At 43.3% G+C, this 15,694-nt stretch overlaps 1 protein-coding gene across 3 annotated transcripts in view; it reads left to right on the forward strand.

Annotated features, from left to right (window-relative positions):
* LOC121582135 (zinc finger FYVE domain-containing protein 16-like) overlaps positions 1–10,078 on the forward strand; it is a 31,813-nt gene extending 21,735 nt beyond the window's left edge. For all 3 annotated transcript variants that reach the window (XM_041897736.2, XM_041897738.2, XM_041897737.2), the window contains exons 7-16: positions 377–734; positions 1,086–1,241; positions 1,333–1,557; positions 3,835–3,917; positions 4,940–5,044; positions 7,033–7,183; positions 7,621–7,864; positions 7,949–8,054; positions 8,234–8,410; positions 8,623–10,078. In XM_041897736.2, the coding sequence (XP_041753670.2) occupies positions 377–734; positions 1,086–1,241; positions 1,333–1,557; positions 3,835–3,917; positions 4,940–5,044; positions 7,033–7,183; positions 7,621–7,864; positions 7,949–8,054; positions 8,234–8,410; positions 8,623–8,781 (1,764 nt within the window). In that variant the 3' untranslated portion in view covers positions 8,782–10,078. The remainder of the gene's footprint in view (positions 1–376; positions 735–1,085; positions 1,242–1,332; positions 1,558–3,834; positions 3,918–4,939; positions 5,045–7,032; positions 7,184–7,620; positions 7,865–7,948; positions 8,055–8,233; positions 8,411–8,622) is intronic.
* The last annotated feature ends 5,616 nt before the right edge of the window (positions 10,079–15,694 follow it).

Raw genomic sequence — 15,694 nt, forward strand, 5'->3', positions numbered from 1 at the left:
CCGTAATAAATATCGCGGGCAAAACAAAGTAGCTCATTGGCTGCACGTGCTTGACCTACTTGCTCTGCCCCGGTATAAACAGTTTGCTTGCTTAACACAATTGCTATTGCGCCATCCAGTGGACGCAATTGGAACAGCAGTTTATTTTATTGAAAAATTGCAGCGCATTTTTATACTTTACAAAATTATTATTATTTATTTTTTTTATTTTTATTTTTTTGAAATCATCTTGCGTGCCGGATTAAACCCGTTTGCGGGCCTGATCCGGCCCGCGGGCCGGACGTTTGACACCCCTGCCCTAGACACATAAATGTATCTGTCTTTCTGTCAGTTAATACGTCTATTCATCAATCTCTTATCCGTCTGTGTCCTCCAGGCTGGTAGCAGAGTGTCCCCTGGCTCTGCAGCGGTGTCGGAGGGTGGTGTGTCGGCCCCGGAGGCCCAAGCAGAGGTGGAGGTGGTGCGCCCCCCAGTGTCAGGACCTTGGGACTACAGCCTGCTGTGTGGGGTGGGGGGTTATGTAGAGAGGAGCCCCAGTCTGCTGCCAGAGGATGAGGAGGGCCTGCCACCTCTACTCATCACCACCGGAGAGGAGGAGGGAGGAGGAGGAGATCTATTGGTGGAGGAGCGCCCCGCCCCCTGCCAGATCCTGCTCCTATTGGAGGAGGGAGGGCCGCGACCTTTGACCTTTGTCCTCAACGCCAACCTGCTGGTCAACGTCAAACTGGTCACCTGTGAGTAGAACACCCATCTCTACCCTTCTATTCTTCCTGGGGTACATCTCAATATAATGTAAACTGGCTTTCTCTCCTTGTCTTGTTTCCTTCATCTGCACTGAACTTTAAAGACGGGACAAGTGAAGTAATGTAGCCTAGCCGATGCCTACTGGGGGATAGCTTTCACCTGTCCAATTCTTGTAGATCAGTTCTTATTAAAAGAAAGGTGACAAGGAGAGAGTTGAGATGCACCCCTAGGCTCATTCTAAAAATGAATGTGTGTCTCTGTTATTCCTATCAGATTGTGGTCGTAGGTGTTTTGCAGGCAATGTGTGTGTCCTCACTGTGTGTATGTCTACTGTGCTGTAGACTGCAGTAGGAAGTGCTGGTGTTTGGGCTCCAGTGGTCTACAGACTGTGGGACAGAGGGAGATAGTGTTCATCCTGGAGTGTCTGCCTGTGGAGAGGGCTCTGCCCAAAGACCTGTTCACACTCTACCTCTCCATCTACCAGGATGCACAGAGAGGTAGGACCACACACACTGCCACGCCTCTCCATCTACCAGACAGAGCCACACACACCCTGACCAGTATGTCTCTCACCCTCCTCTCCTCCAGGGAAGTATGTGGAGGAGCTGGGCAACGTGGCGTTTACAGGTAGTTTCCTGGGCAGTAAGGAGCACGGCGGTGTGCTGTTCTACTCCCCTACCTTCCAGCCCCTGGAGGGTCTCTGTCTGCCCCCACAGCCCTTCCTCTGTGGTCTGCTCATCCAGAGGTTGGAGGTACCCTGGGCCAAGGTGTTCCCCCTCAGACTGCTGCTACGGCTGGGAGCAGAACACAGCGGTGAGCCCCCAACAGTTACTAGCCCAGTCTAGATTCAGTGGTAATAAATACACTGAGTGTACAAAACATTAAGGACATCTGCTCTTTCCATGACATAGACTGACCAGGTGAATCCAGGTGAAAGCTATGATTGATGTCACTTGGTAAATCCACTTCAGTCAGTGTAGATGAAGGGAAGGAGACAGGTTAAAGAAGGATTTTTAAGCCTTGAGTTAATTGAGACATGGATTGTGTATGTGTGACTTTCAGAGGGTGAATGGACAAGACAAAAGATTGATGTGCCTTTGAACGGGGTATGGTTGTAGGTGCCAGGCACACGGGTTTGTGTCAAGGACTGCAACGCTGCTGGGTTTTTCACGGTCAACAGTTTCCTGTGTGTATCAAGAATGGTCCACCACCCAAAGGACAACTAGCCAACTTGACACAACTGTGGGAAGCATTTGAGTCAACATGGGCCAGCATCCCTGTGGAAAGCTTTCAACACCTTGTAGAGTCCATGCCCAGACAAGTTGAATCTGTTCTGAGGGCAAAAGGGGGGGGGGGGTTCAATTAAATATTAGGAAGGTGTCCTTAATTTATTTTTACCCTCATTGTACACTATATATACAAAGGTATGTGGACACCCCTTCAAATTAGTGGATTTGGCTATTTCAGCCACACCTGTTGCTGACAGGTGTCTAACATCGAGCACACAACCAGGCAATCTCCATAGACAAACATTGGCAGTAGAATGGCCTTACTGAAGAGCTCAGTGTCTTTGAACATGGCACCGTCATAGGATGCCACCTTTCCAACAAGTCAGTTCGTCAAATTTCTGCCCTGCTAGAGCTTCCCTAGTCAACTGTAAGTGCTGTTATTGTCAAGTGGAAACGTCTAGTAGCAACAACGACTCAGCCGCGAAGTGGTAGGCCACACAAGCTCACAGAATGGGACCGCCGAGTGCTGAAGCCCGTAGCGTGTAGAAATCGTCTGTCCTTGGTTGCAACACTCACTACTGAGTTCCAAACTGCCTCTGGAAGAATCGTCAGCACAAGAACTGTTCGTCGGGAGCTTCATGAAATGGGTTTCCATGGCCGAGCAGCCGCACACAAGCCTAAGATCACCATGCGCCAAGTGTCGGCTGTAGTGGTGTAAAGCTCTCCGCCATTGGACTCTGAAGCAGTGGAAACGCGTTCTCTGGAGTGATGAATAATGCTTCACCATCTGGCAGTCTGACGGACGAATCTGGGTTTAGCAGATGCCAGAAGAACGCTACCTGTCCGAATGCATAGTGCCAACACTAAAGTTTGGTGGGGGAGGAATAATGTTCTGGGGCTGTTTTTCATGGTTCGGGCTAGGCTCCTTAGTTCCAGTGAAGGGAAATCTTAATGCTACAGCATACAATTACATTCTAGACGATTCTGTGCTTTCAACTTTGTGGCAACAGTTTGGGGAAGGCCCTTTCCTGTTTCAGCATGACAATGCCCCTGTGCACAAAGCGAGGTCCATACAGAAATGGTTTGTCGAGATCGGTGTGGAAGAACTTGACTGGCCTGCACAGAGCCCTGATGTCAACAACATCGAACACCTTTGGGATGAATTGCCCAACATCAGTGCCCGATCTCACTAATGCTCTTGTGGCTGAATGGAAGCAAGTCCCCACAGCAATGTTCCAACATCTAGTGGAAAGCCTTCCCAGAAGAGCGGAGGCTGTTATAGCAGAAAAGGGGGACCATCTCCATATTAATGCCCATGATTTTGGAATGCAAAGTTCGACAAGCAGGTGTCCACATACTTTTGGTCATGTAGTGTTCATGGTAATTCATTTTAGAAGGCTATTCACTTTGACTTTTCAAAGTAATTTTTTTATTTGTATATAGCTATTTCAAACTTTTGAACTTGACCAAGTCCTAGATATCTGCTGTAGACTGTACTGTCCTACCAAGCAAAAAGGCAGTAACTGCTCATAGCGTGGAACAGAGAAAAATGGCTTTTATTTACCTTGGTTTCACAGTAACCTTATGCAGTTACTGCAAAACACAATACAATAGAGGCAGGATACTTGTCCACATGATTAAGCATGTATTTAATGTAGCAAAAATGACATTAACTCATTTTTGACCAAATTAGCAGTTACTGTCTTTTTGCTTGGTAGGGCAGTATAGGCTATTGAGATCACCTTTACTTTCACTTTACACACGTGACCATAACTTACTGTAATGACATGGTGAAATAATAATAATAACTGTTTAGATGGATGTGGAGCCTGAATCTAATGACCTTTGTGTTTTTTTGCAGTGTATCCCAGCACGCTGGTCAGCGTCCGCTTCAGAGAAACTGTGTTCAGAGAGACAGGACACACCATCATGAACCTGTTGGCTGTAAGTACTGAAAATACACACACACAGTTATAAAGAATAGCTGGAGTTTTTTATTGTAAATCTCAAGTATTTCAGAGTATTTATTTATGCAATTTGATCAATCTAAAACTTTGATAAAAAGCATTGACATCAAACCGAAGCTATGTAGTAAACGTAGGTCTCCAGCCCTGATTTAAAGCAGAGTTAAGACATATCTCCCTGATTTAAAGCAGAGTTAAGACATAGCTCCCTGATTTAAAGCAGAGTTAAGACATAGCTCCCTGATTTAAAGCAGAGTTAAGACATATCTCCCTGATTTAAAGCAGAGTTAAGACATATCTCCCTGATTTAAAGCAGAGTTAAGACATATCTCCCTGATTTAAAGCAGAGTTAAGACATATCTCCCTGATTTAAAGCAGAGTTAAGACATATCTCCCTGATTTAAAGCAGAGTTAAGACATATCTCCCTGATTTAAAGCAGAGTTAAGACATATCTCCCTGATTTAAAGCAGAGATAAGACATATCTCCCTGATTTAAAGCAGAGTTAAGACATATCTCCCTGATTTAAAGCAGAGTTAAGACATATCTCCCTGATTTAAAGCAGAGTTAAGACATATCTCCCTGATCCTCTGTGATGATCACTGAGCCGTATGCTGTGCAGTGTGTTCTCCCACAGGAGGCCAGCCTCAGAGACAGGGGACAGAAATGACACACAGAGATAAATCAGGTGTCCTATGGGAGAACACACCGCAGTAGTTAGGTTCCCTGCCAGCTGTTCTCTGCTGAGAGTAGCCTGTAGTGGTCTGGGGTGGTCCAGCAGTTACGTTTGCTGCATTCAGAACACATGAACTAATCTCTCTCTCTCTCTCTCTCTCTATCTCTCTCTCCTCTCTCTCCTCTCTCTCCTCTCTCTCTCTCTGTCTCTGTCTCTCTCTCGGTCTGTCTAATAAATACTCATCTTCTCTGTGAGAAGGAGTGTAGGCCACATACTATTAATGTCCCCAAAACAAACCTGTGACGTGTGTGTTGTGATCATCCACAGGACCTGAGGAACTACCAGTACAGTCTACCTGCTGTGGAGGGTCTGAGGATCCACATGGAGATGGGCCACAGCTACATCGACATTCCCAAGAGCAGCTTCACTGAGGTAAGACCGACGTGTGTGTGTGTGTCAGGGTTCCCAATAACTGGTAATTGCCGGCTTTTGGCCCCCCAAAAATAATGGAAAGCTGATTTTAAAAAATTAAATTCTCCAGACAATTGCCGCTTGTGTATTTCCGTTAGTCGTCATGTATCTTATTTATCACACTTGCACAGCATACAGAGAAAGCTTGAGCGAATATCACTGTCAAACAGCGCAACAGTTGCCCCTGAACAGCTCTTTGCTGCTGGAGTGGAACGTGCTTTTACATCTGAGAGAGCCACTCACATGGCTCTCTCAGATATCTCAATTCTAATTAGCCAATGCACGTCACGTGATCGGGTCCTTCTCAAAGGCCTCGCAGCTCCCAAGATCAAGTGAAGATAGACAGGTCAGAGATGCAATGACACGCGTCATTGTTATCGAATTCCGAGGGGCACATTGAAGATGTTAGAAGAACTGTCCACATTTACTTTCCTCAGCTAACAAGATGAGTAACGAACAGCAAAATCACTAGCCTATGTCAATCTACTATCCCCCCATAGTAGAAAAGTTTACCTATTCTATTGGTCAGTTTGTCGTTCTGTGCGAGAATAAATATTCGGAACAGAGTCTGGAACAGTTGTGGGATGATAGATCCAAGCACTGAACATTTATTTTTTCTTGTAAAAAACAATGAGACTGATGCAACAGATCAGAATGTTTAGTTTAAAATGTAGATAAACAATAATTTCTTCAAATTATAAGCGCAGCAATGCGCACACGACAGAAGGTTATACACGCGAATGTTCCAAAATGCAATTAGCGGGAAAACACAGTTCTCAAAAGCACACTGCAAATGCAACATTTTCATGGGACAGAGATGAAAATATTCTTTAAAAAGAGGGAAGATGCATGAACTAGCATGGGTTGCTAATATGACTAGGATTGTGTCTTTGGATGCTGGAGAAAGTCGATTTTGAAAACCAATAGAACATGAGAGAAATACTGTTTTCAATGGCATATTAGGAAGTGTTTATAAAATAATTCCCTCAACATTCCTATGGTCGGAATTTGGCTAGGCTACTTTGAAACAAAAAAACTCCAGGTTTTAAACAATTAAGTTTATGTATAAATAGTTTCAAAATGCTGACTGCCTCCACTCAGATTGCCAGGTGGGTGATGTTGCGGTGCACAACAGGCACTGGCCTTTCTCTCGGGTCTGAACCAACAGTGCCTCGAGTATGTAAGAATCAAGCCTTTAGACGTTTATTAATGATCCTACATTATATTTGTGCAAGATGACTGGCGTTTAGCCTATATGTAATTCTCATTCAAGTTTGGCCACATTTCCTGGCGCCTCCCTCATGTCAGCATCGGTGTGGACATGAGGCTGTAGCCAATAGGCATAGTCTACGTGTAGGCCAATTATTTATGTACATTTTACATACACATGTTTTTCTTAATAGAATAGATAACGTTTTTCGGTTTTCAAATCCATTTAATTGGCTATTTTGGTTAATGGCCTTGGTGCCCTGGCAGATGGCCTTGGTACCCTGGCAGATTGGGCACCTCTTGAATGCCAAATGGCCTTGCCTTGATTTATATTTGATGACTTTGACAGTGTTGGTGCAGCGCTGCGTCTCTCCAACAGCACACTGGACAAGCAAAATATTTTTCATCCCTGACTGTCTTTGGAAAAGTGGGCAATGCTTATCAGGGGGCAACATATGTTGTTGGAGGTGCGTCTTGGTCAGTTTAGCTCAGAAAATACCACCCTCGTCAATCTGCCGCCCTAGTGGTCTTCCTGCCTAATAGGTGGGCCGGACCTGTCTGTCATTCTGAGCACCGTTAAGCACCCAATGCAAATGTGTCCAGTAATTTTATCTTGCGTCCGGTAATTGTAAATCTTGCCTGTCATTTGTCCGCCGACAAATTTTCTAAACCCTGGGGTGTGTGTGTGCATGTGTTTTTGTGTGTGCATTACTGTCTAACTATATGTGTGTGTTTTCTAGATGCTGAAGGTTGTGAATGCGTCTAACGAGCATGTGATCAGTGTGGGTGCCGGGTTCAGCTCAGAGGCTGACTCCCACCTGGTCTGTTTCCAGAACGACGAGGGCAACTACCAGACCCAGGCCAACAGCCAGCCTGGCAAGACACGCACAGGTCAGTAACAACCTAGATTGCCCACTAGAGGTCAGAAGAAACTGGTTTTGTTTCAGAAAATGTAGCAAAACATTTTGCAACAGAAAACGATAAAGAACATTTCTTATTGGACAACTACAGGTAGCCCACCCCTGTTTCAGTCAGTTTTTTTCTCCATTTGGTGGATAATGAATACGACCCAGATATGAAGCAGGTGTTTCCTGTGGTGTTGTGGTCTTGACTAGTTAAAACATTAAGTAGTCCTTGCTTGTCTTTCTGTTTGTTAAAACATATTATTTGTAATTAAATGAAAGAATATACTTGATTTTTTCCCTTGTGTCCTGTCCTTTTCTTTTATCAGTACCAAACCAGACTCCAACCTAAATCGGTAAATCTGCTGGGATTTTATCTATGATATTCTGTTATTCTAACCAGTGTATCATTGTGTTATTCTATAGTGACGGGGGCCAGCTTTGTGGTGTTCAACGGCGCTCTTAAGGCCTCGTCAGGCTTCATCGCAAAGTCGAGTATCGTGGAGGACGGCCTGATGGTGCAGATCCCCCCAGAGACCATGGAGGCCCTGCGTGCCGCCCTGAGGGGGCAGACTGACTTCCACATCCCCTGTGGCAAGGCTGACGGAGGGGAGCTCCAGGACAATGTCACCGTCCGCTGGATTGACTGGAGCGCCCCCGTCAACGCTGGGTAAGGGTTATTATACACACACACTGGTGATCTTCTCCCTGGTGCATAATTGATCAATCCATTACTGTGTGTGTGTCCCTGTAGTGTGACCAGTGGTGTGGACAGGAAACCTCTGGAAGGGGTCCACAGTGTGCGGATGCAGCAGGACACAGAGTTTGAGTCAGACGGACGCACCATCAGGTGTACTGAGGTAGGACACACACAGGTCATACTTACAGACATGGTGTTCTGTTCACCTTCTGCGTCACAACTCTCTGAAACACACACTTGTAAACAAACACATTGTCACTCAAACCTGTCTGTCTGTACCTGTCTTACGCCATCTTTCTGTCTTTCTGACTCTACCTGTCTGTCTGTCTCTTCCTCCAGGTGTTCTACTGGCTGAAGACTCCAGACGTGTCCCTATCTGTGGTGCTGCCGTCCTGCAGTGTGTTCCAGAAGGAGATGGCTGTGGCCAGCTGTAGTGCTCTGACCCCTCACCTCTCGGTCCTCTCAGCCAGCGGCATCAACTCCCTCGCCCTCAGAGTCTCCACACACACTGACATGGTTACTAATGCACTAACACACTGTAATGTTATGAAAAGGTGTCACTTGGTGACAAATGTATCTGTGAACAGCGCTATGAAAACATTTGATTGATTTGTTTACTATTATAGCAACGACACCCACTGGAGTCAAATGAAACTGTAAGGATATTAAGGATTTTAACTGAAGTTAATGGTTTGTGTGTGTGTGTGTGTCTGTGTGTGGTGTGTCAGGTGGAGTACCAGGCTGGTTCGGGAGGCAGGCTCCTACCCCAGCGCTATATGAACGAGCTAGACAGCGCTCTGATCCCCATCATCCACGGAGGCTCAGCCAGAGTACCACAGACAGCCATGGACATGGAGTTCATCTTTTACATCACACACACTGTCTAACACACACACACACCTGTACGCACACACAGTTAGTCTCGCACATGGAAACACAGTACGTGCAAGCACACACACACACACAGCCTGGATGTCTTTGCACAGAGAAAGAGGCTGGAGCTCTGAGGACCTTGGACAAACTGACAGGACGTGAGGACACAAACTGCCAATAAGACACGGCTTGTGATGAGGACACAAACAGCCAATCAGGCGTGGCTAACAACTGAACTAAAGACACAGGCCGTCAATGGCAGGACATTCCCACAGAGTCTCTCTCTGAAGGCCTTGGAAGGACAGAGGTGTAGGCCTATGTTCCGGGACAGACAGACAGAGAAACTGGAACAGTGACGTGGCTTTAAGTCTGAGAAACATCTCGAATGCTGCTTTAACCCACGAGGCCAAACACTTAACACAAATAACAATAACAACAACCAAAAAAATAACTAACTCTCCTGAAACTGAAATTTCTCTTCTCATCTCTTCCTGCTCTGCCTTCTTGGCTTCTTGCTGGGATCTGTCTGTCAGCCAGCCAAGGAGCATCTTGATGAATGTTTCCAACAGACACTCTGTCAACAAACTGCTTTCTTTTCTCTACTCTTCTTTTAATGTATTTACTGTATGTTTAGAATGACCAGATGGTAAAACAATGATGAATTATATTAAAGTTACTTGATTGACAACTGGATACCAGGCTTGAGAAGAGCAGCACGACATGAGACAGTGAAGTGCTACTTAGAAGTTTCTCGATGTAAGCTGTTATTTGAGGATGTGAACGCTATTTTAGAATGAGGAAATAGCCTGTGGCAGTTTGACGTAGCTTCCTGTAAGCCTGCGATTCTAGAATGGCGTTTTGAACTTCCTCTCCATCGGCAGAGTGCAGAGTCTTGTTTGACAGACAAGTGGTCTCTCCAGTTGTGTGTTATATGTGGGGAGTTCTCTGACAACTCTCACTGTCCGTCTTGTCCAAATCTATAGAAATTATATCAAGCTTTTTTTTAAGCTTAAAGTACTATTTTTTGGAACCGTTACGTAAATGGAATCGATGTTCATATTTTTGATAGGACGTTAGCTAGCTGAGTCACTTTTGCATGTGTAGTGCAGATAAGGCCTGAGGAGCACTGAGAGAAAAAACAACGGACTAGAGTTTCCCCTGATGTTCCCTTTGATGTCAACTGAAATGTTAAATACCAGTGGAATTAGGCCATGTTGAACCAAATACTGCTGCAAAACATGAACATCTGTATAGAAAGTAATTGATGACGTATGGAGAGGAACACTGTAAAGGTATTAAAACTTCCCTTCACATTTTGTCTGACCTGAGTTATTTGCTGCCGTAGAAGGCCTTGAACCAGCCAGACACATTCTCCAACAATATCACCGATACTGACTGAGGTTATTGATATGGTCCAATCTTATCTTGAAGGTGAGTGTTAATGTTACATTAATCTATGTAAATTCCTATTGATACAGTAGAGGAATTAATGCAAATGATTGACGTTTATTGACCATATCTTCATTTCTCATGTGTTGTGGTGCTCTTAAAACCTCCCAGAGTCGACATAATAAGTAACATTTAAAAAATCCCCATCAAAATCGGTTAGTTTAAGCGAGAGATATGTTTTCTTTGCATTTCACCGCATCCGCCTATGGCGGCCTTCCGCAGTTGGGGTGAAAGATGGCCGAGCTACATCGTGTTTGTCAGACCATGAGACATCCGAAAATCGGTCCTCGAAAACGTCTGTAACGTCTGAACGGTTTCGCCACTCTATGGAAAGGAGAGACTTACAAACATGACTATGTTCTCCGTTTTGCTCTACGGGACTCGTCTGAAGGTAACAAGTACCGGTTTTAAAAAATGAATGGAAGTATGGAGTTAGTTTTGTGCCTCACAGGTCCTCAACTGGCAGCTTCATTAAATAGTACCCACAAAACACCAGTCTCAATGTCAACAGTGAAGAGGCGACTCCGGGATGCTGACCTTCTAGGCAGAGTTGCAAAGAAAAAGACATATCTCAGACTGGCCAATAAAAATAAAAGATGGGCAGTCTGAGATATGGCTTTTTCTTTGCAACTCTGCCTAGAAGGTCAGCATCCCGGAGTCGCCTTTTCACTGTTGATGTTGAGACTGGTGTTTTGAGGGTACTATTTAATGAAGCTGCCAGTTGAGGACCTGTGAGGCATCTGTTTCTCAAACTAGATGCTCTAATGTATTTGTCCTCTTGCTCAGTTGTGCACCGGGGCCTCCCACTCCTCTTTCTATTCTGGTTAGAGCCAGTTTGCGCTGTTCTGTGAAGGGAGTAGTACACAGCGTTGTATGAGATCTTCAGTTTCTTGGCAATTTTTCGCATGGAATAGCCTTCATTTCTCAGAACAAGAATAGACTGATGAGTTTCAGAAGAAAGTTATTTGTTTCTGGCCATTTTGAGCCTGTAATCGAACCCACAATTGCTGATGCTCCAGATACTCAACTAGTCTCAAGAAGGCCAGTTTTATTGCTTATTTAATCAGCACAACAGTTTTCAGCTGTGCTAACATAACTGCAAAATGGTTTTCTAATGATCAATTAGCCTTTTAAAATTATAAACTTGGATTAGCAAACACAACGTGCCATTGGAACACAGGACTGATGGTTGCTGAAAATGGGCCTCTGTACGCCTATGTAGATATTCCATTAAAAATCAGCCGTTTCCAGCTACAATAGCCATTTACAACATTAACAATGTCTACACTGTATTTCTGATCAATTTGATGTTATTTTAATGGACAAATAAAATGCTTTTCTTTCAAAAACAAGGACATTTCTAAGTGACCCCAAACATTTGAACGGTAGTGTATACAGTTGAAGTCGGAAGTTTACATACACTTAGGTTGGAGTCATTAAAACTTGTTTTTCAACCACTCCACAAATTTCTTGTTAACAAACTATAGTTTTGGCAAGTCGGTTAGGACATCTACTTTGTGCATGACACAAGTAATTTTTCCAACAATTGTTTACAGACCGATTATTTCACTTATAATTCACTGTATCACAATTCCAGTGAGTCAGAAGTTTACATACACTAAGTTGACTGTGCCTTTAAACAGCTAGGAAAATTTTGAGTCAATTGGAGGTTTACCTGTGGATGTATTTCAAGGCCTACCTTCAAACTCAGTGCCTCTTTGCTTTACATATGGGAAAATCAAAAGAAATCAGCCAAGACCTCAGAAAAAAAATTGTAGACCTCCACAAGTCTGGTTCATCATTGGGAGCAATTTCCAAACGTCTGAAGGTACCATGTTCATCTGTACAAACAATAGTATGCAAGTATAAACACCATTGGACCACGCAGCCGTCATACCGCTCAGGAAGGAGACGCGTTCTGTCTCCTAGAGATGAACGTACTTTGGTGCAAAAAGTGCAAATCAATCCCAGCACAACAGCAAAGGACCTTGTGAAGATGCTTGAGGAAACAGGTACAAAAGTATCTTTATCCACAGTAAAATGAGTCCTATATCGACATAACCTGAAAGGCCGCTCAGCAAGGAAGAAGCCACTGCTCCAAAACCACCATAAAAAAGCCAGACTACGGTTTGCAACTGCACATGGGGACAAAGATCGTACTTTTTGGAGAAATGTCCTCTGGTCTGATGGAACAAAAACAGAACTGTTTGGCCATAATGACCATCATTATGTTTGGAGGAAAAAGGTGAATGCTTGCAAGCCGAAGAACACCATCCCAATCGTGAAGCACGGGGGTGGCAGCATCATGCTGTGGGGGTGCTTTGCTGCAGAAGCACTATTGACTTGAAGTGAAAATGACACATTTTGCTTTTAATGCTGAGATTTTATCTAATTGACAGATACCTGTTGTAATCCCTTTTGACGTTTGTTGTTTGTTACAATTGACTAGATGCTTTAAAATAATTATAACTGTATGATTATATAACAAAAACACTGTGTAATTTGCAATCGTTGAATATATATTTTTTCCATTCTATTACAGTTCTTATCACCTTAGAACCTGGAACAGCACATTATTCTTCTATTATGGAAAGCAAAAGAGGTACGAAAAAAGTAAAGGAAATAGGAATGAAGGAATCTAAGGAAAAACAGATTCAAAATGTATCCCTGTGTCCTGGGAAAACAGCAAATATCAACAAAGAAATCTTACTTTGTTGTAGAGGTGGGGGGATCATGGATAGTAGGAGTGGTCAAGGAGTCCATCAACAAGGAGAAGAACATAGGGTTTGGAACTAAAGATGGTGCCTGGACTCTGAGGTGGAACAAGGGTAAAGTAGGAGTTTATGAGGGGACCTTGTTTTCTCTCTTCCACACTGAAGAACAGAATGAGTTGAAGAGTGTCGGGGGTATTTGTAGATTATGATAACGATATAGTCTCCTTTTACAACGTGACCAAGATCTATGCTGCTTCTCATATCTACTCTTATGTAGAGTGCAATTTCTCAAAGGAACCCCTCCATCCATTCGTTGGTGGAAATTCAACCCACAAGATCATTAATCCTGTCTGATGACAGTGGAGAATGGAAAGATGTTCACAGTTACAGATAGGAGAAAACTGAGGATGAATCAACAACATTGTAGTTACTCCACAATACTAACCTAAATGACAGAGTGAAAAGAAGGAAGCCATTACAGAATAAAAATATTCAAAAACATGCATTCTATTTGCAACAAGGCACAAGAGTAAGCTGGCTTCACTTGACACTTTGGTGCGCCAGGACCATTCACAGTTGAGCTCGCACTGTTTAGCTCAACGCTGATTGGCTAATTTTCTTTTACTTTTTTTTATCATGGGAGGCCAAATGCTCGCTGGCTTCCCTTGCCTTCAATGCCATGGGCGGCAACAATGTCATACTCGTTTGGGCCAGACAGCATCAGATAGATGACCTACACGTAGAGAGACAGAGGGGCGCTGTTTCGCTCGCTTGGATGCTTTCTCCTGTGAGATACATTCAGCCTCTTGTGAATTGAGTGAAAATTATTGTTATTATATTTTCTTGGACAATTATTTTAATTATAAAAATAAATTGAATAGCGCTAAGCACAGGCAAAATCCTAGAGGAAAACCTGGTTCAGTCTGCTTTCCAACAGACACTGGGAGACAAATTATAATTTCACCAGGACAATAACATAAAACACAAGGCCAAATCTACACAGGAGTTGCTTATCAAGACAGCATTAAAATGTTCCTGAGTGGCCAAGTAACAGTTTCGACTTAAATCGGCTTGAAAATCTATGGCAAGACTTGAAAATGGCTGTCTAGCAATGATCAACAACCAACTTGACAAAGCTTGAAGAATTTTTCAAAGAATAATGGGCAAATATTATACAACCCAGGTGTGCAAAGCTCTTAGACTTATCCAAAAATACTCACAGCTGTAATTGCTGTCAAAGGGGTTTCTGACATGTATTGACTAAAGGAGATATTTCTAATCAAGATGTACTGTATTAGTGTTTTTTCTTTTTAATATTTTTTTTTATAAATGTTAGAATTCTTTTTCCACTTTGATATTAGAGTATTTTGTGTAGATCGTTGACCAAAAATGATAATTCTATCAATTTTTTCCCACTTTGTAACACAACAAAATTGGGAAAACGTCAAGGGGTGTGAATACTTTCTGAAGGCACTGTATCTTCTACAACTACCGTTACTAGTACTGTAACTGTCTCAACACCTGATAGTTGTGACCTGTCTCCAATGAGCGCACACCGGGGTCTCATCCACAGCTACAGTATATTCTACAGGTTGCACCCATTCAGTATTTGGAATATTACATTTTGGCTTTATTTGTGTATTGTGTTGTACCGCTGAGTGTTTATGTCTATATTAAATGTGAACAGTCTAATCTAATGCACAGGCCTCCTAAATCTGAGCCAGGAGGTCCAGAGGACTGCTGGTTTTCTTTTCTACCTGAGTTAATTGCCCAAAATTGGGTAAAAGATCAGAATTAGGCTGCCTGTGTAAACGTAGCCAAAAAGTGCATCCTTCCCTGTTCTCTCCCTTGAGCTAATCATAGACCTAGAAGTGACTCGATAGGCTAGATGATAGTAGGTTATCAACCTATTGTTTTCACCAATTTAACCAAATCAGATCACTTTAAGAAAGAGAGAGGAAAGAAGAATTTAAAGTAGTTTGAACAGGGCCCAGGTGTGAATCAGTCCCTGACTGGAAGGGAAAGATGAAAACCAGCAGTACTTCTGGCCTATAGGGACATATTTAAGTATCCCTGGTCTAATGCATTGGCCAACGATATGATAATTATTGATTGTATTGGTGGTCACAGAGCTCTGCTGTGAATCTCTGCAATCTTAGTTCTGTTAGTAATTGACATTTGGTCAATTGTTAGGGTGCTTTGCCTTTTAAAGCTTCTATGTATCCGGTTTATCTGTTTGTTTAACTTTTTATACCTGTTTTGTACCCTCTTGGTAAAGGACCTTTGTGATGCAAGGGCACATTTCTGACAAAGCAGACTATAAAGTATCTTCAAAGCCCCTAAACAGACCATCAGGTTGCTATCTTTATAGTAGGCTATTTGCTAAAATGCATGGCAAAGATATTAGATTATGTGCTAGATTTCCCTGTGAAATATGCCAAATATGCATATATTATATGATAATAAAGGATAATTTTGTTCATTGCATTGTTTGATTGTCACAGAGTTATTACTATTCTATATCACTACTGTACTGTGGTTGGGGGTTTATCTGGGCTGGAGCTGTTCCTAGACACTGAGCTGAGGTCAGTTTAGCATTTCCCCCGTGTAGTTAAAGGTGAGGATTTGGGAAGGATAGGCTGGTCCTGGATCAGTGTGCCTCGGAGTCACCGTGACCGCAGGACTACCTGGAGGGAGGGGAGGGGTCTGATGGCGGAGGGGAATGACATGGGAGGTGTGTGTGTGACAGTGACAGAGACCGCTT

Source organism: Coregonus clupeaformis, chromosome 15 (genome assembly GCF_020615455.1).
Source record: "Coregonus clupeaformis isolate EN_2021a chromosome 15, ASM2061545v1, whole genome shotgun sequence".
Taxonomy (NCBI): Eukaryota; Metazoa; Chordata; class Actinopteri; order Salmoniformes; family Salmonidae; genus Coregonus; species Coregonus clupeaformis.